Raw genomic sequence first — 23,604 nt, forward strand, 5'->3', positions numbered from 1 at the left:
CATGATGGGCTGAGGTTTCCCTGGTAGGGCCTCTCTCTTTGATTCCCCGCTGAGTAAAGTTTAAAAGGCTGGAGGCAGATGAATGCCACTATTTTGTCATTCTGTTCACTTTGTGCAGATGTGAGGCAGATGATAGGATGATTGGCAAAAGGGCTGAGAATAATAGAGAGATTTTATTTCATCTGAACAGGTTTAACAAATACAACTCTACCAAGCAAGCACATACACTTACAATCATGTCAGTGATAGAACTGCTCATAAGAACCTATTATAGATAATACAAAACCTGGCCGAACATGTGAAGCCTAGAAGTCACAATGACACTGAATACTGGTTGCTGCTTGTCTCTTCTCGGATCCCGCTCCATCCACACAGCACTGAGTCAGATATGACTGAAACATTGACATGCACAGCTATGAGATGGCATCTTGTTGGTGGTCTCCACGCAGTAGGACTTTGGATGATGCTCTTCGCAATTTGAACATCACATTTTCATGATCTTCTCACGACAGAAGAAGAAGAAGAAGTAGAATATGTTCAGGGGCATTTAGACACTGCTGTTATCTGACTATTCTTAGAATAATGGGTCCACATTTTGCAGTGGCTCCTGGCCACTGGCAACCACTCAACACAGCAAATGCAATACTGTTTAAAGACATTCCCCTCTAGATTATGAAATGTCTATTTACATCAACGTGACATGTTTGCTGTTTGTTATTCCCGACAGAAGACGTACTCAGTGTAGCTTGTCCATATTTTGTCCTCGTTGGGATCATTGCTGGTGTAGGCGCAGGTGCCTGTGGAGCTGCAGGCCACCATGTGGAAGCCCGCCTCTGTCAGCTTGTCAAAAGCCTGCTCTAGAAAATTATACTTGAGATAGTACCGGGATGTGTATCTCTCCGGTGGCCTGTCCGGGTCTCTGCTCTCGTTCAGCGTGTCTCCAAACACTTCTTTGGCGAGAGACGTCTTCCCGCAAACCGTGATGCGCGCCACTCTCCTGAATTTGGCGTCGGTCTGGATGTCTCTGCCAATGGTGTACGAGCCGCGGTATCCCACCGTGATGTAGCCCGACTTTCTGGAGTCCAGTGATGGGGAGCGCATGGCCCCGCTGACCGACATGGTGCGTAAAGTCTCCACGGCGCCGGAGGAGCCGCACTGCAGCGCGCCTTCCTCCGTGTCACTCTGGCTGATCTCCTCGCTGATTGAATTGTCCTTACTCACACGGGGGCTGAGGCGTTTGGCGAGGTCCCGCAGCTGGAAAAAGTCCGCCTCCCTCTGCAGTCGACTCTTCTCGGGGAAGTAGTCCGGGAGCACCAAGTTCAGGTCTCGGAGATAGTCTAGGATGTAGCGGAACAAGAAGCCGTCCCTGTCCAAGAAGAAGCGCCCCTTGCTGTCTCTCGCCAACTCCTTGGGTGTCTTCTTGCTGAACATGGTCCACAGCAGCGAGTCTGGGACGGCGATGAGAGTTTTGTGTCTGGTCACATAAACCTGTCCGCCGACATTCAGCTCGATAATCTCTGAAAACGGAGAACAAGAGTCGCCGCAGTTGGACCCTCCGCGCTCTGTGTCGGCCAGTGCCATCTTCCTCTGAGAGCCGCTGCACTGATGTGGGATCAGTGGGAGCACTGAGCAGCCAAGTGGCAGCGGCTTGTTTATGAAGCCTGGACTCACCACGTGCGTGAGTGCGCGTGCGTGACGGGGGGGAGGGGGGGGGGTGGTGACCGTTAAATTGACATTCAACTATAACATGACTGTGTTGCCTAAAACATAGGCACACTGTCTCTGTACAGCGCTCTCTCTCTATGTATCTGCCTGTGTGTGTGTGTGTGTGTGTGTGTGTGTGTGTGTGTGTGTGTGTGTGTGTGTAGAGAGAGAGAGAGAGAGAGAGAGAGGGAGAGATGGGGAGCAAATCCATATGTTCTCCTCCAGCATCACTTAAAGCAAGCACCCACGTTCGATTATGTGTCATTTGTTTTGTTTGTTTTTTTGTCATGTCTGTCATCAGTATAAATGTAGCCCACCCCCTGATGAGTATTTAATTAATCAAATGTGATGAAAACCAACTATATTTAGATTTGTTTTAACATAGCCCATAGGGAGACACACAACCAGAAAACATACAGCTGGACAGGGTGAATGTTTGAATCAGGAAATGGTTGGAAAATATGGAAAGAGTGACACCCATTGCAACTGTGATGGAAATGCAGCCATCTACCACACACTCTCTCTCTCTCACACACGCACACACACACACAGAGAGAGAGAGAGAGAGAGAGAGAGAGAGAGAGAGAGTCTTAACTCTGAAAGAGCCCTTTGAAGAAATGAGGACTGGCAACAAAGGCTCTCTCTTTAAATCAAACTGGTGCTCACAGTTAGTTTGAGGTACAAAGGGAGGGAGGGAGGGAGTATTTCTACTTTGTACTTCTGCATGACATCCATTCCCTGAACGAACTAACTAACTAACTAGAAAGGTAATTCGACCAAGTCTACACATTAAAGTATCTTTACAGGTCTTGAGGAGTACTGCTGCATATGTGGAAAAACGCAGCGTAAAGTATTTAGTGGCTTCAGAGGAAGCTGCATGTGATATGCATCTAAATCTAAATTGCCTCCAGTGATGTCCCTCAGTGACCAAGTTGCCTTGTTGTAATGTAGGCACCAGGATTTGAAAGGCCTAACACTGTTGGACTCGTTATGGACAGTTTAAAAACAAATCCTTGTGAGGACAGGCCTCATGTCCACATTTTAGAAGAAGACTTTGGTGAGATAGGGTGATTCTGGGACAAAACAAGTTTTAGATGTTAAAAAAATAAAGAATCTTGATTAAATATATTTATTTTTATTTGAAATGCCACACAATGTTGTGGATACGAATGATACACACGCACACACACAGTCAGATAACCGACACACAATGATGTATCATCTCTACTGCCCTATAAATTACTTTGCATCCAGTGAGGTGATTTGCATCTGCAGTTTGTGGTTTATTACTGTACTTTAATATAATCTGTATAACGTGTCATTAACAACAGTAAGTTGGGGAAGTTGGGGAACGTTACTAAGGTGAAACCTAAACCTAAGGTGAATAAAACTACAAAACATGACCACTCTGTGAACATTTCTGCCTGAGTAATGTAGATAGTTTTTTTTTAATTTGTCATGGTGGTTGTTTTACAATGAGCAAAGCAACTCCCATGATCCCATAGTACTTCTGTCTTTTGTTTTGTTTTGATTGAGAGGTCCCCGAGCAGACTAAAAAAACCATAGACCACTGGAGAGGAGGCGTCTCGACAATATCTATTGAGGCTATAGAGCACATAAATTAAAGAAAAAATCAGAAAAAGCTAAAGGTTCTTTATTTCTCTATCTGTATTCTTGGAAGGCCAGCATTTTGTTAATAAGAGCAAATGGGGTGCTCCTTTAGTTGCCAGGGGTTGCTTGTAAAAGCTTATTAATTATCTCAACTAAACTAACCTAAACGATAAAAATCGACATGCTAAGGAGGAAACTAGACAGCCACATAGGATTGTAAGAGTGTGTGATGCTGACAGTCAGTCAATCAGCTGTTGCCACATCTGTCGGAGTTGTGTGGGTGCATCTGACATTAAAGGTCAGTAACCATGTGTTGTTGAGTTGCCAAGTTGTTTTCATTATTTTCCCAGCTGTTGAGGGACAGACATCCATCAAGTGATTGTCGCGAGTGATTTGTTTGAGACTTGTGTCATCCTGTTCAAAACTTCCAATAGCGAGGAGCAGAATTTCCATCATCTCAAAAAGAAACCGATTGTGAAAGACAGAAGATAATTGCTTTGTCTGAGTCAGTGATTTGACCCTCATACTGTTATATAAAATAAATTCTCACAGTCCCACAGGCTTAGAATGACCAACAAAAATACAGCAAGGGTTCACTGTGATGCTTTTTATTTTTAATTATGTGGTTTCCCTTATAACACACAGGTCTATTCTTTTTTAATAACTTTTCTGTCTCAAAGAGAACCAACATAGGTTGTTTTATACTTATTTGATACCTGAAGCTGCATTTAGCTTTCAAGCTCAAGCATGTGTAATTAAAACAATGTATAAACAGGAGATTTTGCAAATTTGCCAGAATGAGCAAGAGAAGAGAAAGTGAAAGACGAAGTCCAGTCATTGTGAAACTCCTGACTCCTCATCACAATGTTTTTTTGCCACTATGGAAATTTGGAAAAAAGGCCTTCAGATGGTGAAATGTCCTATAAAAGGCTCTTGAACTACAATGTTTTGCCACTCGAAGACATTGTTGAGCTGCAACATGCTACGCAAGGTATCACTGTTTTCTATTCATACTTGAATACAATTTTTTTCGGTATATGAGATTAAATTTAGATGCCTTTTGGAGAGTATTTTTGCGTTTAAAGACAAATCTCTAGTAACCCTTTAACTCCTCAGCCTGGTTATATAGGCCTACTGTCTCTGTCTTTTAGACTGACTGGCCCTGTTTCACCTTTCCAGGGTATTACAGAGAGCTTTGGAGCTGCTATCCATGGCCTCAGCACCACTCAGCTGACAGATGGTGTGATTAACAGGAGCAAAAGGATGATGCTGGACAACCTGGGTGTTGGTCTGTTAGGAACCAGGACAGCTGTCTTCAACAAGGTTCTCAAGTACAGCCAGGTAAGGTAGAATACCGGAGTGGAGTGGAGGTATATACTCAGTATCTCTTTTTATTAGTGTTGATTTGTGATCATCATCAAATCCATATTTCTTTGGCCTCATCAGAAGTTGTCTGTGCTGATCTGAAAACTAAAGTACTTAGCGACTAATTGAATAAGTATGACCCACTGTTGTGCATTAATTTCCTTGTTTACATTATTAGTCTGCTTCCTGTGTTTCTTCAATAAGCCAATTAGTTGATATAATCTCTTTCATGCTGCTATTTGTTCATAATTGTGTTTGTGATAATTGGCTTGTATTCATAATGAGTTGCACACTTATCCTCATATGAATCTGTCTGATTGCAGATGTTTTCGTCAGAGGAGAGGAGCAGTGTTTGGGGTAAATCAGAGATAACTCTTCCTCCTCCTTATGCTGCATTTGTCAATGGCGTTGCGGTAAGCTTGGTCAAAAAATGCTTCATATTACATAGAAACCATAAAGAACACATGGTGGTGGTTGGACCTCTGATTATCTGTTCTGACACATTGTTTGGTAATAGGTTCACTCCATGGATTTTGACGACACTTGGCACCCTGCGACTCATCCCTCAGGAGCTGTGTTGCCGGCCCTGCTGGCCCTGGCAGAGTCACTGCCCAGCCGGCCCTCTGGTCTGGACCTGCTGCTGGCCTTCAACGTTGGCATCGAGGTGCAGGGCAGACTCATGAGGTTCTCCAAAGAGGCCTACAATATCCCTGAAAGGTGAGATATATGAACCAACATCAGACTGTTCTGGATAATGTGCACATTTTGTGTCCAATTGTAAATTAATGTAGTGGGAAATATTACAGTGTTAAAGGGTTGTTTCACCCAAATTACAAAAAGTAAAACACCTACCTCTTGTGGCACCTAGCCATGTAGATAGTCTTGGTTTTATCTGAGGTTTTAGAGGTGGAGTGGGTCAATAGATTCGAGACTGTGGTATTCACAGTACTGGAAAATTACATTTAAAGGTATAATATGTAACATTGTAACAACAAATGTCCACAAATGACTAGATGGTGGTTGTTCATCAATATAGGATCCCATGATCATACGCTACTTCACATCATCAAAGTACACTACTCAAAATTAGTTCGGAATATTTTAGTGTTTAACTTTAGTGTTTATTCTGTGACTGACATTTTATTTTGTGTTATGTGAATATTCTTGGTCCCCAAAAATAATGCGACACATTTAATTTGACTTTCCCATATCCCAATAACCCTAACTAATTTTGAGTGGGGTACTTTTGTTACTGTTTGCATTGAGAGCTGCAAAATATATAAACATATAAATATGTCTCCATTCTGACTTTCCACTGTCAACAGTTTTCTTAGAGATTTTCAATAGAAAGTAGTTCCGATAAAAAAAAAATATATAGTCACGGTGGATATGGATTATACCAAAAAAGACAAGCTGGTGTTTTTCAAGTTGTTCTAATATAATTTCATTATGCTGTGTGCACTACAAGCAATGCAAGTAGAAATAGAAAGATAAATGTCTCAAAATCTGGACAGAAAGTATGTGGAAAAAAGTTGTGTAATACATTATTTTTTTGTTATGACCCCTTTAATGTCCAAAAGCTCTGAGTAGTGGTTATTCTCAATTAACCTACCTGAAAAAATGTCCATTACAAGTTCTGTCAGACCCAAGGTGATGTCCTCAAACTGCTTGTTTCGTTGTCTAAACCCAACAGTCTATTATCACATAAGACAAAGAAAAATAAAAGCCCACACTCACCTTTGAGAAACTGGAGCCAGTAAAGGTTGGCATTTGTTTATAATATAACATAATTAATGTGTAATCATTTCGGCTCTTTAACAGAACCTCAAACAATCTGTTATTAAACTCCAGTAGAAACTAATGTTTTTGGTCATCTTTCCTCCTCTTTCCCGACACTCTCAGATTCCACCCTCCCAGTGTTGTTGGTGTGATGGGCAGTGCTGCAGCCTCAGCTAAGCTCCTGGCTCTGTCTCCTGCACAGTGTTGTCATGCTCTGGCTATTGCAGCCTCCTCAGCTGGAGCTCCTTTGGCCAACGCTGCCACACAAACCAAACCTCTCCATATTGGAAACGCTGCTCGGAGAGGCCTGGAGGCCGCTCAGCTGGCTCAGCTGGGCCTGGAGGGGAATCCGGCCATTCTGGATATGGACCGTGGGTTTGGGGTTTACTATAAGGACTACAGTCCTTCAGTGATGGCAGATTTAGCTCCTGGTGACTTTAAATGGATTCTGGAGGATCAGGATGTGGCCTTCAAACGCATCCCTGCTCATCTGGGGATGCACTGGGTTGTGGATGCTGCACTGGCAGCCCGCACAAAGCTTGAAAATACAGTCGGGAACTTTGACCTGAACCAGATCAGGCAGGTCACGCTTCGAGTGCCTCCATCCAAGTACGTTGACTGCCCCTTGCCTGCCACAGAGCACCAAGCCAGGCACTCGTTCCAGTTCAACGCCTGCTCAGCCCTGCTGGACAACAAAGTGACAGTGTCTTCCTACAATGAAGCTCAGATTAACCGCCCTGCTCTGAAGGAGCTCCTGTCAAAAGTCAGGGTGGAGACCCCTGAAGTTAACACACCCAGCTTTGACAAGATGTACTGTGAGGTGGAGCTGGAAACACAGGGGCAGAGTTTTATGGCCAGATGTGATACCTTTTATGGCCACTGGAGGAAGCCACTGAGTCAGAGGGACCTGGTGGAGAAGTTCAGTGTTAATGCTTCCTCAGTGTTGTGCACAGAGGGGGTGGAGGGTGTGATTGATGTGATAGGAGACATTGAGAGAGTGAGAGAAAGCTCTATCTTGAGTTCATATCTGAGAATGACGAGTAGTGAACACAAGCAGTTTTACAGCTCAAGGATGTTGTGATTATACAGTGTCTGATGAAGCCAGAGTACAGAGTGTGTTTATCCGTGTGAAGCCATTTCATATTTTAAACTTTCACAAGAATGTAAATATTTTATACTCAAAATAAAGTGGACTGAAAGAGTGAACTTTAACTTTTTATTGCACTTTTTTGTACAATACCATACCTGCTGTTGTTTTTCTAAAATGTGATCAACAATGACACTGATCCACTGCATCAGAACATAATCCAGTAAGATTGAGCTAAACAGAGATTATTGCAAAATAAATCAGACCATATGATGCAAACTTCTACTACAAACATGTATAACTGGAAGTGCTTTTGATCAAACAGTTACTGTCACATCATTTAGTTCAGCAGGCAGCTACGATCAAGCTCACTGAAGCGGCAGTCCCTCATTCTTTTCTTTCTGTTTCCACCATCTTTTGAGCATCAGTGGAATCAAGCGAGCTTCAGCACGTCCTTCACCATCGCTCCGATTCCGTCAAATATCTCGTGTATCGGAGCGTTGCACATGAAGGCCGAGGTGGTGACCAGCTTGTTCTTCTCGTCCACGTGGCTCTCGCTGACGCTCTTACTCACGTGCTTGCAGCCCAACTGGTTGATGGCGTCTGCAGTGCCAGTAGTATCGGGGTACCTGAGAGGAAAAGAAAGAGGCACCACATAATGATTCGCTGCTTGAAGAGACTCAGAGGTTTATTTCTCACGTACACAAACAGTAGAGAGCAGTGACATTAGTAATTCACTGTAAATTAAAGATGATAAACCATAGATATGTTAAAATCACAATTTTAAGTCTAACCATACAATAAAATGATTTTATTCCGAATGTGTTGGCTCTTCTCATTCTGTTGACACGTAAACGATAATTAAAGTTTGTTACAAAATTTCAGGCTACGAAAATAAAGATCCAGCAGTTTAGACAAATAACTTTATTTGGAAATAAAACAGAAAGTAAGTACAACTAATCTCTCATTACACAGGAAAACTATAATAAGCTCTGTAGGACTTCTTGGCCTTGTTGTCATCTTAACAATTAACTTGGTGTGAACACTTCAGTCCGAGATACGGGTTTGCACTATGCTAGGAGTGGCTAATGTAGCCTGGAGCCCTCAGCCTCAAGCACAGACGAGGTGCAGGCTACATAGAACTTTTTCATTTTCAAACTTGTTGTCAAACTCGGACTCAAATGACATTACTTCATACTTCACCAGATTTTGTTCAGCTCCAAAAGGCTTTATACAACTGCTTTTACAAATGCAAAGTACTCCCCAAGACCTGCAAACTCATATCTGTAGTGCTCAATTAGACTCACTTGTCATCCTTCTCGACACCGACAGTGACCTCACAGCCGGGAAACACCTTGGCAGCCAGAACAGGTGAGATGCAGCAGAGGCCGATGGGTTTACCCTCAGTGTGGAACGCCTGCAGGGCGGCCTTGACCTCGTCATTAACAGAGCAGTCCTTCCCCTGCACTGCCCAGGTACAGAGGTTCTTCGCTGCCCCAAAACCGCCTACAAGACGTGGGAGAAATAAGATGAATTTATTCAATGATCACATGGACAAAAGTGTAAGTTTAGTAATGAAGTTTAAGTTGTTCAAGCATTCCTAGGTGGATTAAGGGGCAAATAATTTTGGTCAGGAAAATCAATGGTTAAATGGCTATGGTGTTGTTGAGTCCAAACCTGGGAATATAACAGCATCGTGGTCTTTGACACTGAGTTCAGACAGATCCTGAATGTTTCCACGGGCCAGTCGAGCACTTTCCACCAGCACGTTTCTCTTCTCCTCAGACGGTTCTCCTTTCAGGTGGTTCACCACGTGCATCTGGTCAATGTTGGGGGCAAACATGTTTACCTGCAGACGATAAAGAAGAAGGTGAGGACTCAGTTCATGATACACAAAAACAAAAACACCATACACCCATTAGGACAGCAACTAATGATACGTTTGAACATCTTTTGTTGATAAAATGGCCATCATAACATGACTTTACAAACTGGACAAAGTTGCCTGGTTTCTTATTGGACAGCTGTAACCAGAGAATGTTTAAATACATTTACTTCAAAAATAATCACCAACATTCTTTTCAATTACTTAACAACATTGATTAACTGATAAATCACCTTATTGTTTAGGCAGAAGACTCAAGAGCTCTGCTTAATGCACACATATCCATACGTTATATGCTTCATTTTACACATCACAGATATAGAAAACAGCTGTGACACACAGGCATCGCAGAGCTATGACGGGATAGAATATCTTTTATGGTAATCCTTGCAATAAGTCTCAGTTAGTCCATTCAAATGTGGTTATATTGCAAAGTTGCAGTCTTTTCAGTATAAACTCCACCTTTGGTTTTGCTGGAAAGTTTCCTTGCTCAGCTGCAGCAGAGGGATGGTAACACTTCATAATGAAACCCCACTAAATACCTACTGGGTTTGTCTAACTCAGACTGCTGAAGCTGCTTACCTTAAGATAAATTTAAGATATTCCCTCAAAATGTACATACAGTGTGGGCAGGTGGATACTGTTGTAAACTCATCCTTTAAAGGCCTTACAGCCGTGCACAATGTGTGTAACTTCACTGATCAGACTCAGAGTCAAACAATGTGGAAGTCAGTTCTCAAGTTCCCCAAAAAATGAATTTATATTTACTTATACTATATTTGCATCCTACAGTTTTATTGTATCAGACCACATTAAGAGCTAACTTCCTGATCATGAGGTTGTGGGGTGTATCTCTCTCTCACACACAACTACAAACACACACACACTATACGCAGCACTTGTAGACCTAAGCTGTGTGTGGACTTACACTCGCACCTCCTCTGCTCAGGTGGACCAGAACAGCGGAGGCCTCGTGGATCTCACTGCCGTCATACACTCCGCAGCCCGCCAACACCACAGCCACGCGCTTCCCCATCTGTGTGGAGTAGTAACTGAGCCTGACTGCCTGAGCTGTCCTGGATGTCAGCAGTGTACGTCCGCTGTGGTGCAGCAGGGTGAGCATGGCGGACTGTCAGCGGAGAGGACGGCGTCTTCTTCTTCTGCGTTCACGGCGCTTTGATTCAGGCTCGTCGGTGCTTCAGCGCCATCTTGTGTGTGAACCTGAGCACTGCAGCGAGGCCTGCTGATGTTTCTGACATTAGATATTAAGTAAGATATAAGTAGTAATAACTAGTTTAAATTATTTCAATTTCAGTTACAGATGATACTCTTCAATCTGTTAAATTAGTTATCCATCTATTTAGCCAATTTTTTATTTAAAATAAAAAATAAGTCCTTATTATGTATTATTATATAATTATATACTTATTATTATGTACTGTACATGTGACAAAATCATATAGATAGTCAGCCAAGTAAATACACTAAGTAAATTATTAAAATAATTTAATATTTATAATCATTAGTATACAAAACATAAGATAGTAAAAACAAATTTTTTTTCAGTTGAAAAATGAAAATCAATCTGATTTGAAATCTGATTTATTCGTTCATTAACCATCATGTACGTATTTTTTTATTGACTTATTTACTTATATTTATTTCCTCATAAGGCTCGATGTCTTTCACATGAATAACTCCCCTCATGTGATTTCGTCTCATCAACAAAAGCACGTGACCAGCAATGAGGAAGTCAGCGCAGAGAGGAAGGATCATGGGCGGAGGACTGTCTCTGTAACGTCTGCTGCTCTGTCGTCTGTGTCCGAGGCTTCAGCATGACTCACATGGAGGCTGCTCTGTGTTTAAGCCTGCTCCTGTTTCTTCATGTCGTGGCTCAGTTCAGGAGTTATGGACAGCAGCAGTGGCCCGTCCCCTACAGGTATGAAGACAGACAGTAAACAAACTTCTCCATGCTGAGTCTGCTCTGTAACTTGAAGTCATGTGAGAGACTCCTGCCCTAACTTCAGACTGACTGAGTCTTAAAACGTTATTGTTTTCTCATGTTTTATTATCGTTCTTTGTTTTCCTCCAAATCAGCCAGTGTTACGGATGCTTCAACTTCCCTGAACTGTTAATCAGACAGTGAATGTCAGACACAATCTGTGTACTGTCCCTTTAATTAACAGATCTTTAGCTGATCTGAGCACAGTTTACTAAGTTATGGCCGGTGCGTTCACATGACTCCTGGAACTTTGGAAATCTACTTTTCTTGTTATCTAGTTTTGAATTTCATAGAAGTGTTTTGTACAACACCAGTGAAGAATTAAGAGCACAACTGTAGGCATTGATCATGACTTTTGATGAAATGACAGTCATGATTGATTGACACAAGGCAGACACGTCACATGACACAACCATAGACATTTCCCGATCTACACAATAAATAAAGAAAAAGAGACATAATCTTCTGTTGTGGGTGTGTGGGATTCGTCTTTCGTCTTCTATTAGTCTTATCTGTAAAAAACAATATGCTGGGACTGATTAAACCTGAACTAACATGGACAAATTCTTGCCATTTGTCAGATTTACAAACCCTTTTACCTGTTTCTTTTTATTTTAAGACCTCATTGGACATGGTCTAGATTGTCAGTGCACTAAAGCTGGGCAAATCTGAACTGAACAGGACCCCTGTGACTTAATGCTGACTAACCATGTAACAAAAAAGTGGGTGTAGTGGTATAAACTCTCCCCGGTGCTGTCTGCATCCCTTATGTCATCCACAGGCGGTTTGATCGTCGCCCTGACGTGGACTCTTACTGTGAAGCTCTCTTCCCGTTCTGTCCCACTGGAGACCGAGACGGACGGATTCCCTACATGAGAGACAGCGACGTCATCTCAGTTTATCGACTGCAAACGCCTGTGTGGGAATTCAAGTATGGAGATTTGTTGGGGAAATTTGTAAGTACATTTATCTCCTTATTGTGAATTAGGGCTGCAACAAGTGATTATTTTCACAATTGATTGATTAAATGTTTAGTCTATAAAATGTTAAACAATTGTGAAAAATGCTGATTACAATTTCCCAGAGCCCAAAGTGACGTCTTCAAACAGCCCACAACCCCCAAATTATTTACTGTCATAAATGAACTACATAAATGAAATAAAAAACAGCAAATCCTCACATTTAAGAAGCTGGAACCAGCACGTTTGACATTTTTCCTTAAATAACGATGGAGAGATTAATCAATTATCAAAATACTTGCCTATGAATTTACTCTCTACTGGTAAAAATAAAATGGTAATTCTGTTGTTAGATACATAATCTTTGTGTTGACTGATAAAGTCTGAATTATATTGGCTTTGCGTATATTGTACTTCAGGATAAAATTACAAAAAATGTTTAACATTTTTGTACTTTTTTGGCTGTTTTGATGAAATACATTGTTGAATGGGTTTTAAAAAATCATAATTGAGTATTTCATCCTGTGGTCACTATAGTTTTTGTCACTTAAAAAAAAAAGATAAAATCTTCAGAACTAAATGTGCTCTCCAAGGAGTAAAACAGCCATCATTAGCGCAAAGAGTCTTTGTGTTAATAATTCTGAGATTAAGATGACTATACTACTATGCTGCTGCAGGTGGTTGAACAGGTTATATCTGACAAAGATGTGTAATTAAATATAGTAAGGCTGTTAATATGGAAGTGCAACTTACGACTGTATTCATAGAGTCACAGCTGTACACCCCTCTGCATGTCCACACACTGAGGCTGCGGTTACAGTATTTCTTAGATTAAATCACCTGGTCCTGGTGGCCCCCTGCCCTGCAGGTTTTGGACCCTTCTCGTCTAAATTTGGCATACATCTTTCCATGTAAACACAGCTTGAGAGTAAATATTATGTCTGTGTTTGATTCACAGCATATCATGCATGATGCCGTTGGGTTCAGCAGTTCAGAGACGGGCGCCAACTTCACCATGGAGTGGTATGAGCTGTTTCAGCTGGGTAACTGCACCTTCCCTCACCTCAGACCTGAGGAGAACGCACCGTTCTGGTGCAACCAGGGGGCTGCCTGCTTCTTTGAAGGCATCGATGACTTACACTGGTCACAAAATGGCACCTTGGAGAAACTGGGAGAGATCACAGGTAAGGCTTTACAGGTACAGTTTTGTATTTTTACTCATAGAGGTCAACAGAAAGTATAAATACAGTATGAGTGGATTTGTTTCAGAGCTTATGCTCTGTCATCTTGGCTTGTGATATTACAGATGGGAAGCGTTTCCTGTGTAGCTTCAGTCTGTTATAGTTTTGCTGTACATCCCATTGTTGTCCTTAAACTAATAAAAACACTTCAATGAGCGACACTTCACTATTTTTATCGCGTCTTTGTCTCCACACAGCAGTATTGTGACTTCTTTAATCTCAGCCAGAAAAAACATTTTCACCCTCCCTTTGTTGGATTTCCTCGGATCGACACTTGCCAGTTCTGGTACATAATTGTTTTTCTTTCCTTCTCCAGGGAACCAATTTAATGACATGGCCCAGTGGGTCCAGGACGACAACGAGACAGGGATCTACTACGAGACATGGACAGTTCGCTCTGACCCCAGCCCTAACGCCACAGTGTGGTTCGAGTCTTACGACTGCTCCCAGTTTGTCCACCGCACATACAGGAAACTGACTGAGCTCGGAGCCAAACTGTCCAGCAGAACTCAAACAAACTACACCAAGATCTACCTGTTCAGCGGGGAACCCACCTACCTGGGCAACGACAGCGCCATATTTGGACAGCCTGCCCTGAAGAATCTGGCAACGGACATCCGGAAATTTTACCACCCGTTCAGACCGCACCAGTCATTTAAAGACTTTGCCTTCAGTCTGTTGGAGGCGTACAAGAAGGTGGTGTTGGACAAGAGCTTCTACCTCTACTACAACTTTGAGTACTGGCATCTGCCGATGAAGCCTCCGTACGTGCAGATTACATATGAAGAGGTGCCTTTGCCCTAAAATCAAACTTTAATTACAGTGTTTTCATCAAGGCCTGCAAATTTTCATTAATAATTAATCTGTTTTGTTTTGTTTTGTTGTTTTTCTTTATGATTAAAGGATTGTCCAAAAGCCAGACATGAACATAAATAAAAATATAATAATAATAATAATAAAAAAAAAGTCAGGGTGTGAATTTCATTCTATACACTGAGAAAACACTCATCACAAGGTCCATTTAGTACCGATTCTGGGGCTTTCAACCACATCACATACACTTAAAGGTGCCCTGTGTGGTCTTCTTGTAAACAAAGTTCTGTTTACATGTAGTGTTTCTCACCTAAATGCAATGTGATCATCCTCGAGGCATGTCAAACATGTTTAATGCATTCCCTTCCTTATAAAACATTTGTGATGCTATTTTTCAAAATATTTTCAGCTGTGCATCGTTTACATGTTTTTTTAGCTTGCAGTCTTCTTCCCGGCCTTTGTTGGTGAATTCCTGCATTTGAACCTTTTATTACAAAATGGACAAGAAGTCATCAGGGTGCTCTCTGCTCTTTTTGTTGATCATTCTTTCCAGGGATGTGATCTGAGTCTATATCCATCAAATAGCCCGTGGCTATAGCCTATAGATAGTTAGGCCAATATTTGGCCCATCCCACATTGAAAGGGGTGAATGGATGAATTAGTCATAAGTAAAATGATTAAATAGATGTAAGTTGTCTTACCTACACGCACGATTATTGTAAAACTCACGAGCAGCTCACATCTGCAGCTGTTTGTCTCTGTTCAGTGGTCTACTGAGGGCCATTTTCAAGCTCCGGTTTTCTACAGTAATCCAGTGATCCAATAGTTTTTCAACAAGATCAGTTTTCCAGAAACGCTTTCCAGCAATTTAATTCTCCAAGAGTTAGCTTTCCAGAGTTTTGGGTTTTCAACAGGTCAACTCTTCGTCCAAGTCCAAGTGGAAAGTGAGATATCAGAATGTCTGCAGCCCTCAAATGACCTCTGCTGAGTCATCATTCTGTCTCCATGACATTTACTTATACACATGCTGCATGTTAGTGAGCAAGTCACAGAAAATATTCAGTTTTACTCATACTTGTGAAATATATTTTCATTTTGTTTATACTTGTATGTTTTTTTTTCTTTCAGCGATTTGTTTCCAACTGTTTGTTTTTCCGTTTGTTACAGTTGAGCTGCTGTGTAGCAACATGGAAACCATTAGGCTAGTTTCTGTTTTCTTACACTCTGAGTCATAATTACACTGACTCAGCAATACTCATTCCAAAACAGACCTGTCTGTGACATTAAAAACACAATTGAGAGAGACACAGAGAGTGCGGCGAGAGATTAAATACACTAACAAAAGATATCAGTTGACCAACTTCGTTCCACTCATTCCATCTCAGAAAAAGAGTTGTAGATTTGCAGAAATGAAAGATGCAAAGAGTACATTCACAAGTTTTTATTACCGGTATAAGATCACAAGTCTAAAACAATAATCTTAATTTCAAGACAGGTGACCAGTAAAGCAAAGTAGACAAAGCATTTGCCATACAGAAGCAAAACTAAAGGACAGTATTGTCACCACCAGTTAACTCCTAATAAAACTCACTGGAGGACTCTCTGAACAAATGAGGTTAAAACAGCTGCATTTCAGTGAAACACCTTGAACTCATCCAGCTGAATTTTCCAATAAAGACAACAGGAAAATGATTCAAACCAGTATTGAGACACAACCTTCACTTTAGAGCTGCGGCCACTGCAACCGTTTAATGCACTGCACAAATCATGAAAAATAATCAGGAGATATGTTACTGTACCACTGAGATGCTAATGTACATGAGCACAGACTATCAGCACAGGACTGTACCTCAGTGATAAGAGACCGAGACCATCGGTAGACCATGTTAGTTCAGTCCAATCAGAAGAAGAGTTTGCACTTCCTGCAGTAAGTGTGACAGTTTAAGTCTACATGAAATGTCTCAATACAACATGAATAAAAGGAATCAGGTCTGAGTTATCTACAGATCCTGTTGGCATGCAAGGTTGTCCAAAAGTTTTTCCACCACCGATAACTTGTGGAAATACATATTTTGTCAATTTATGTCTTAAACACAGATATATAGCTTTTAATGACTTACGTCAAAAGATTTGATCATGATTTTGCTAACAATTAGTCATTATGTAGCACACCTTTAAAACATTTCTGCATATTTTTACAATCTATCTTATTCTAGCTTTTTAAAATTGATCCCAGTTATGTCTTCTGATGTTAAATCAACTTTCATATTAGATTTTTTTTTATTATTATATAAAGCTGGTCAGTAAGATTTAGGCTTTTTGTTAAAATCTCTCCTTTGCATTGATTAATGATTGCAGAAGTGGACTGAAAACTTTTGGACCCCCTGCACGCAACAAACCCATAGTGACCGAGGTGGAAGCGTCCTTATCTTGCTGCTGGTCTGCTTGCTGGTTATAGTGATTGCTTCTTTTGCATAACTGAAACACACAAATTCATTACAAAAGCAGTATCCATATCAATAAATTACACAGCTCATCTTCTTTAGTAACTACAGTATGAAAAAGATCCATCTAGTAAAGGATAACTCGCACTCTGGTTTTATAAAAGACACGAGCCGTCGGTTAAGGAAACTTCAAACCCTGACAGAGGGCGAAATAAAGAAATAAGTACATTTCTATTCGTAATAATCAAACACACAGCGTTTTATATACAGATGCATTTGACTTCCTTCTTAAAGGAAAAAAGTTTGTTTCACTCGTCTGACTTGCCAAATCTCTCACGGCTGACATGAATGGATGTGTTGAACAGGAGGGCGAGCGGTTTCTGCAAAGATGTGTTTGTAATGACAAGATGAATATTGCTTCCTTTCCTGTTTATGTACGATGTGGTGACACAATACAGAGGAAACGTGGGCTAATAGGAGGGCAGATATTCACGATGGGTTTAGAGCTTGAACAGGCAAATAGCAGAAGATACAAATGAAACCTATTTAGGAAATATAATTTATTGCACCTGAGACACAAAGTGTTCCCGACGTGCATTGTAAGCTAACAGCTGCAGAGACTAGTCTATAGATTTATTATTAAGCATTCTGATCACGAAGGTTGGATACTTTCCAATATCCTCCTCCAAATTCAGATATTTCTGTGCACTATCTATATTTACAGTTATTTCTCTTTTTGTAATCAGTAATTATAGCTTTATTACTTCAATATGCTGTCCTCGGTATCTGATTCAACAGAGCCTCAGTACAGTGTAAATAATCGGCATTAGAATCTCGGTCCAACTGAAAAAAGTATTATAGTATTATAAAGATTGTTTCGTTGCTTTCATGAGGGCAGAAGAACTTAGTTCGTCCTGACTGTCATTTGGTTTTCATTTAAGGTGCTAATGAGATCTGTGACTGTACACAAACCTTATTTATACAAAAGACTGAGAAATTGTCAAGCCAATTGATGCGTGATGCAGGAAAGAAAAATATCCGCATGACTTGGAGAAAATACAAATCAATGACGTTAATCAACACTGTACAAGTTCACATCACAAAGATAGAGACCTATATACACATTTATGGTTCTCTCCTGGCGAACTTCAAACATTTCCCACAATCACGATTTTATGTTTTTCGATGCTTGATTGAGGTCTGGCGAGGAGGAAAAGCAACATGACGTCAACTCTACTGCTGCTCTTTGTGTTTAAATTAGTTTAAAATTAGGTGGAGGACCCAGCCACTCTCCTGCAAAATTTAAGTGAATCCCCCCACCCCCCTCCCCTTGACAATACCTGACAAAACATCTTCTGTCACATACTATATACAAATAACATTGCAGCGGTTCGGAAACTTCCAATGTTGTATTTTGTTAGAGTGCAGAGCTGCTATCTCAAACTGGATTTAAGTAGGCCAAGTGGTAGTGTAACAACATGCAATTGTGCATCTAATCGTCCCAAATTACTCCACCATGTTAAAAAGCATTAAAACACACACTCACATCTGCATACGTGTATACACACAAACATACACACCCACAATCGCACACACACCTCTCATCATAATATAGATTATCATTACCAGGCTACAATGTCCATATAACTCTATAAGCAATTATAAAAACATCACTTTTCAGTCAAATATTTCCACCTGCGCTGGTCTGTGAGGGGATTGTTAAATATGTGAAGAAGCTGGCCTGGCGAGTTCTGTCTCCGGATTAGGCAAAGCAGGAATCCACAGTCCAGTTTGAAGAGAACAGGCAGAGATTTCTGCGGTGTTTGCATGACATGTTAACATTGTGTCGCACTCAGGTGCCACATTACATCCCGGCTCTGCCCTGCACGCAGGAGTTCAGCAAGTTTATGCCCCCCATGTTGGCACCACACATTCCACTACAGCTGAGCATTTAAAGGCTTTTCAAAGCAAACATGGTGGCCATGAAAGTTCCACGCCTCAAACTTGACAGACTGAACTCCATGTGCCCCTTTGGCTTCACTTTACCAGGTCGGCATCATGTCTGGGAACCATACTCGGCCTAGGTGCTTTGAAACCTCCCAGTGGATCTCATCCAGGGTGTATTTGTGATCTGGGATCAGCACCTCCTCCATGATGGACAGCTGGGAGAGCCTCCGGCCACACATCTTGACAAACTCCACAAAAGCACTACAGGAAACCTCGCACTCGCCCAGGCCGATGGCTGACAGCTGGTTGCAGTGCTTTGCGATGCGGATCAGCTCCTCATCCAGAGGACGCAGGCCATTGGCGCACACCACCAGCTCCACCAGACGAGGGCAGTGGAGGCCAACGCGGCCCAACACCTCCTTACTGACCGAGCGACCAAAGTAGAGGTGTGTGACGGGGATCTCGTCGTTAAAGAAAGGGCCAAACTCGTCCTCATAGAGGAAGAAGTACATAACCAGGTTGAATTTAGGCGAGTGTCGCACCATGGCATCCCAGCTGCTCTTCTTGATGGTGTGGAAGTGCTGGCCAGGATTCTCGCTCACCACATCAATCCGCAGGTGTTCCAGGTGGACGTGTTTCTCAGAGGAGAGGGCCAGCAGGAGTTCATCACTCAGGAGGTGGTAGTTCAATGCGAGCTCTCTCAGCCCGTGACACTGGTCTGCCACACACAGGATCCCTGCAAACATGGACAGATTTTTTATTTTTTTTAAAATCCAACTAATCATGAAATCCAGTCTTTTATTTTCTAAAAAGGATTTAAAAAATCCTGGAAACATGCTCCTAAGAAATTGAAAGTCTACTATAATCGCCAGTTGCAGCTGAATCATTATCATAGCTAATGATTGAAACAGTTCCAGGAAAATGCATGCAAGAAACAGCCACATAACAGTTCATTCATAATATATCATGCAATGTCTGACAGTCCACTACATGAAATAAATTCACTGTATGAGGACAGACAAGAAAATTACAGGCAGTAAATAAGCCACTGGATGGAAACACTAACTGCCTCGTGACACAGAAAAAGAAATCGAAAACATTTGACTGAAAAGGCAAAAATAGACATGGCTTGAAAATATTTTTGTTTTGAATATTATCCCACAATAATAATCAAAACAAAAGTAAGAAAAAAACATGACCAGGCTGCTTCCTCTTAGCTTAAACAATGACCACGTTCTAGAGTCTTTCCACCCATTTTACCTGCTGGGGAGACGTGAGGGCAGCTGCTCATCTTCAGCAGCTTCAGGGTGTCACTGTTATTGGCCACCAGCACCTTCAGAGATGGATCATCCACTGGCGTGTCGTCAATCTTCAGCGAAGACAATGATTTGGAGTTGACGAACACTACAGTCAGAGCTGAGATGAAATGAGACTGTGGAAGGACAAAGATGATACAATGAATTAAAATGCTGTCAGAAGACCTTCTGAAGTGGCTACCAGGATGGCAGGTCTCAGCTTTGAATGTTTAGCCTTTATGAGTTACCTTTCGTTGGCATTTTTCCTGGCAACATAGTTTTGAATACCTAGTTAAAAAAGGATTCATAAAGTAATTATATTTTCTATATTACAGCACTACTGCAGCCATTTTGCCTTTTTGTTTGTTTTTGCTTTCTACTTTGTAAGGGGAACAGCGGGATAATGTTTCATCTTAGTCCAAACTACACTACAGCGGTGGTGAACTGAGATAATTAGCAGACCAGTCTGCGTTTTCCACTAAAGATGCGCCAGTGTTTCCAGTCCGAAGTTCCAGAGCAAGTGAGGTGGAGGCTACGTGACTCTCTAGTGTGGTATTATTATCCAATTCAGTCATAGGACACTTTTGTGCTTGAGAGTCTGTGAAGGATATTGAGTAGCGGAGAGAGAATCCTCCTGCATTTTGAACAGCACATCTGCAGTGTTGGGTCCCTTCAGCCTGGCAGCTTCTGGACATTTTTCCTTTTGTTTACATGCTTTTGGTGTTGAACATGGCAGGATGTAACGTCACGAGCGGTTGTGGTGGTTTCTTGCTATCTCCTGTGTTTTACATGTTAATAGCTAGGTATTTCTGTGGTATTTCATCCTATCTCAGACTGCAGCCAGAGAGACAAAATAACATCCTGTGCCCTTCGGAGGCCTGAAAAGTAATAACATCCTTGGCTATGCATGCGAACAAAGACTTCTGCTTTTCAGTCCCATCCTCAGATGGGAAGAGAATTTAAAAACTATGCTATTAGTTTAACCAATTATTAACACGCTTAGCCACAGTTTTAAGGATAGAAATGTGCAAAGGCATTAGAAACATGTTATTAAATTAAATAGATCCTAATTTCCTTGTAAATCTGAAGAACAGGATGCTATAAAGACCCAGAGCCCTCAGGTTTATGTTAATTATACCTTTGGAACCTCCATGAAGCTGGGCCTGGCTGTAGAGATGAGCCCCAAGGTCTTCAGCGAGCAATTCACCAACTGTGAAAGAATGTCACATGCTGCCTCTGCAGACTCTGTACTACTGTCCACCTGGCAAGTACAAACAAAGACTCAATGTCATTTGAGGAACATAAAATAACATTTTTAACCAGATGGTGCTAAGCATATTTTGACACAGACAAAACAGCTTTTCCACCCCTACCTTGAAGCTGACATACTGCAGGTGGTTGGAGTGCCTCTTTATGATCTGTTTGATGAGGTCTGGATGTGTGGCTTTCAGGTAAGAGCTGGCTGGCTGGTTAAGCTCAAACTCAAAGCACCTCCACAGCTCCGGCATGTGGAAAGCCTGGTTCCACCCACGGCACACTTGAGAGGCATAAGCCCGATCCAGCAGTGGAAGGTACTGGAAGATGTGTAGCAGGAGTTCCTGAGGCAGTCTTGCCCATTCACTGTCTGGGGACCCGCTGGCCACCCCTGCCTCAGAGTCCTCGGTCTGCTTCCGCACCTTCTTGCAAACCTCCGGTGAGCTGTTACTGGAGGAGCTGTTGCCTCCCTCCTCTCCTCCTTTCATACGCTTCATCCTGAGAAAGAGATAACAAGCTTGTTATGGCCAAACAATACAAAACACAGAGATATTTAATTAAGCATCAAAATTATTTGACTTGTGATAAATGGCTTTCAATGACGTGATCTGAGATCTAGAACAGGTCCTAACGGTCGCTTGGCTATGGTTTGTCTGCTCTAAACACCAGTCCTCTCTTAATCGATCCCCCCTTTCAAGAATAGATACACATTAACTCATCCTGGTAAAGGGTTTGTATTGCTTGATCTCTCCCAACCTTGATAAATCTAGCACTACCCCAGTTAAACTACTGGTTGATGTGTTTTTAAAGACTTTATTTCACAAAATGACCAAATATTCAGCCTTTTAATGAGAAAGTTACAACTTTAGAAACCCCTACACTTTGATTATAATCAAACCTTATATGTCTTTTATAATTGAGACCATACTTTCGCTTGTAACCTGAATGTATGCAGGTCTGTGTGTTCCCTTGCTGCATTTAAATGTAATATACTGCAGCACTGTATCAACTGTATGACAAAACTTAGGTGAAGTTATTTTGTTTTTGTAATTGTTTTCCTTGAGTGTGTACGTATCCCTCTCTGGTGGTTAGGCGTATATATTTTAAAAGACAAAAGAGGGAATGATCAATATGAGTTATTCCTTTCTCTCAGTAAACATAGGGTTATTAAATTACACTGTATGGTCATATTTGCCATTGAATCGTGTCTGTTATTTGATACGACGTTAACTTATATTAGCCGGAGGCCACACTAAACCATTAATATATCGGTATTACAAGCAGGACAAGTCACTTAATTCAGTATTAATTAGCCGACGTTGCATCTTGTCTTGCTCGGGTAACACTGAATGAACAAGAAACTACTTACATTACTCGCTAAGTTAGCTAACGCGTTGACAGCGTCACTTAAGGTAAGCGTTAGCTTAGCTAGCGAGGTTTCACGTTAAATTTACAAGAACGTGTAGCAAATGCTAGCTATCAAGCAAACTCGTGGTAGAAATATGTTAATATTCAAGACTTTATTTATAGAATGACCCAAAGCTCATTTCATACTCTGATATTTGCTAGTTTGACAACCACAGCTAGCAAGTTCGGCCACCCACCGTACCTTGTTGTTTACACTCAGCTAGCTAACTAGCTGTTAGCAGGAAAATCCGACAACTGATATGACACTTCAGCCCGGGCCCACGCTGGAAAAGCTCATTCGCACCAACAAAATAATACGCATCGGAGAACAATAACCAATCCGTCTGACGATAGAGAAGATATGAGAGAGGTTTTCAATGAAGAAACAGCCACAGTCTGGTACCTTCGCTCGGCTGACCCAATTCTTTCGCGGGAGTTACTGCCCCCCTAAACCTGAAATGGCGAAGTGTTGTTGTGACAGCAGCGGTGCACCATGGGAAATGCAATGCGAAATGGCTGTTGGTAAAGATCGTCCGTGATAGAAGGATGCCTCACACGACAGTCAAAAAACTGAATGCACAGATCACGTCCTGAATTGAAAGACTCAACTTTGCTGATTTGCTGATTTTCTCTGACTCAGTTTTCTTTTTGACCTTTTTATGATTTGTACATTTTCTTTGATTATGGTGTATCAACTTTATATATAAATTATATATATAAGAATCTGTTTATGAATGCACTAATATTCTCTTGTACTAGAATACATTTCAGCTATAAGTCTCTCCCGTTCAAAATTGTTCTTAACGAAACA

The 23,604-nt window shown here is 41.5% G+C and overlaps 5 protein-coding genes across 5 annotated transcripts; 2 read left to right on the forward strand and 3 right to left on the reverse strand.

Moving 5' to 3' along the window:
- Positions 1-651: 651 nt before the first annotated feature.
- kctd12.1 (potassium channel tetramerisation domain containing 12.1) lies at positions 652-1,581 on the reverse strand. Its single transcript, XM_073474146.1, has one exon. The coding sequence runs from the start codon at positions 1,579-1,581 to the stop codon at positions 715-717; it is 867 nt and encodes a 288-aa protein (XP_073330247.1). The 3' UTR covers positions 652-714.
- A 2,690-nt stretch (positions 1,582-4,271) lies between these two features.
- acod1 (aconitate decarboxylase 1) lies at positions 4,272-8,362 on the forward strand. The gene is made up of 5 exons (XM_073474145.1): positions 4,272-4,306; positions 4,495-4,656; positions 5,004-5,093; positions 5,198-5,397; positions 6,583-8,362. Exons 1-5 carry the CDS (start codon positions 4,295-4,297, stop codon positions 7,538-7,540), a joined length of 1,422 nt encoding a protein of 473 aa, XP_073330246.1. The 5' UTR covers positions 4,272-4,294; the 3' UTR covers positions 7,541-8,362.
- Positions 7,662-10,589, reverse strand: LOC141002756 (glutamine amidotransferase-like class 1 domain-containing protein 3, mitochondrial). Its single transcript, XM_073474147.1, has 4 exons — positions 10,360-10,589; positions 9,224-9,395; positions 8,854-9,052; positions 7,662-8,175 (listed from the first exon to the last, which is right to left on the reverse strand). The coding sequence occupies exons 1-4, from the start codon at positions 10,552-10,554 to the stop codon at positions 7,980-7,982; spliced, it is 762 nt and encodes a 253-aa protein (XP_073330248.1). The 5' UTR covers positions 10,555-10,589; the 3' UTR covers positions 7,662-7,979.
- A 552-nt stretch (positions 10,590-11,141) lies between these two features.
- Positions 11,142-14,599, forward strand: cln5 (CLN5 intracellular trafficking protein). The gene is made up of 4 exons (XM_073473553.1): positions 11,142-11,370; positions 12,215-12,389; positions 13,351-13,576; positions 13,950-14,599. The coding sequence occupies exons 1-4, from the start codon at positions 11,267-11,269 to the stop codon at positions 14,435-14,437; spliced, it is 993 nt and encodes a 330-aa protein (XP_073329654.1). The 5' UTR covers positions 11,142-11,266; the 3' UTR covers positions 14,438-14,599.
- Positions 14,600-15,872: 1,273 nt separating this feature from the next.
- fbxl3a (F-box and leucine-rich repeat protein 3a) lies at positions 15,873-23,231 on the reverse strand. The gene is made up of 5 exons (XM_073473449.1): positions 22,996-23,231; positions 21,506-21,884; positions 21,271-21,393; positions 20,098-20,269; positions 15,873-19,573 (listed from the first exon to the last, which is right to left on the reverse strand). The coding sequence occupies exons 2-5, from the start codon at positions 21,881-21,883 to the stop codon at positions 18,933-18,935; spliced, it is 1,314 nt and encodes a 437-aa protein (XP_073329550.1). The 5' UTR covers position 21,884; positions 22,996-23,231; the 3' UTR covers positions 15,873-18,932.
- Between the last annotated feature and the right edge of the window lie 373 nt (positions 23,232-23,604).

This window comes from Pagrus major, chromosome 9 (assembly GCF_040436345.1).
Source record: "Pagrus major chromosome 9, Pma_NU_1.0".
Classification (NCBI taxonomy): Eukaryota; Metazoa; Chordata; class Actinopteri; order Spariformes; family Sparidae; genus Pagrus; species Pagrus major.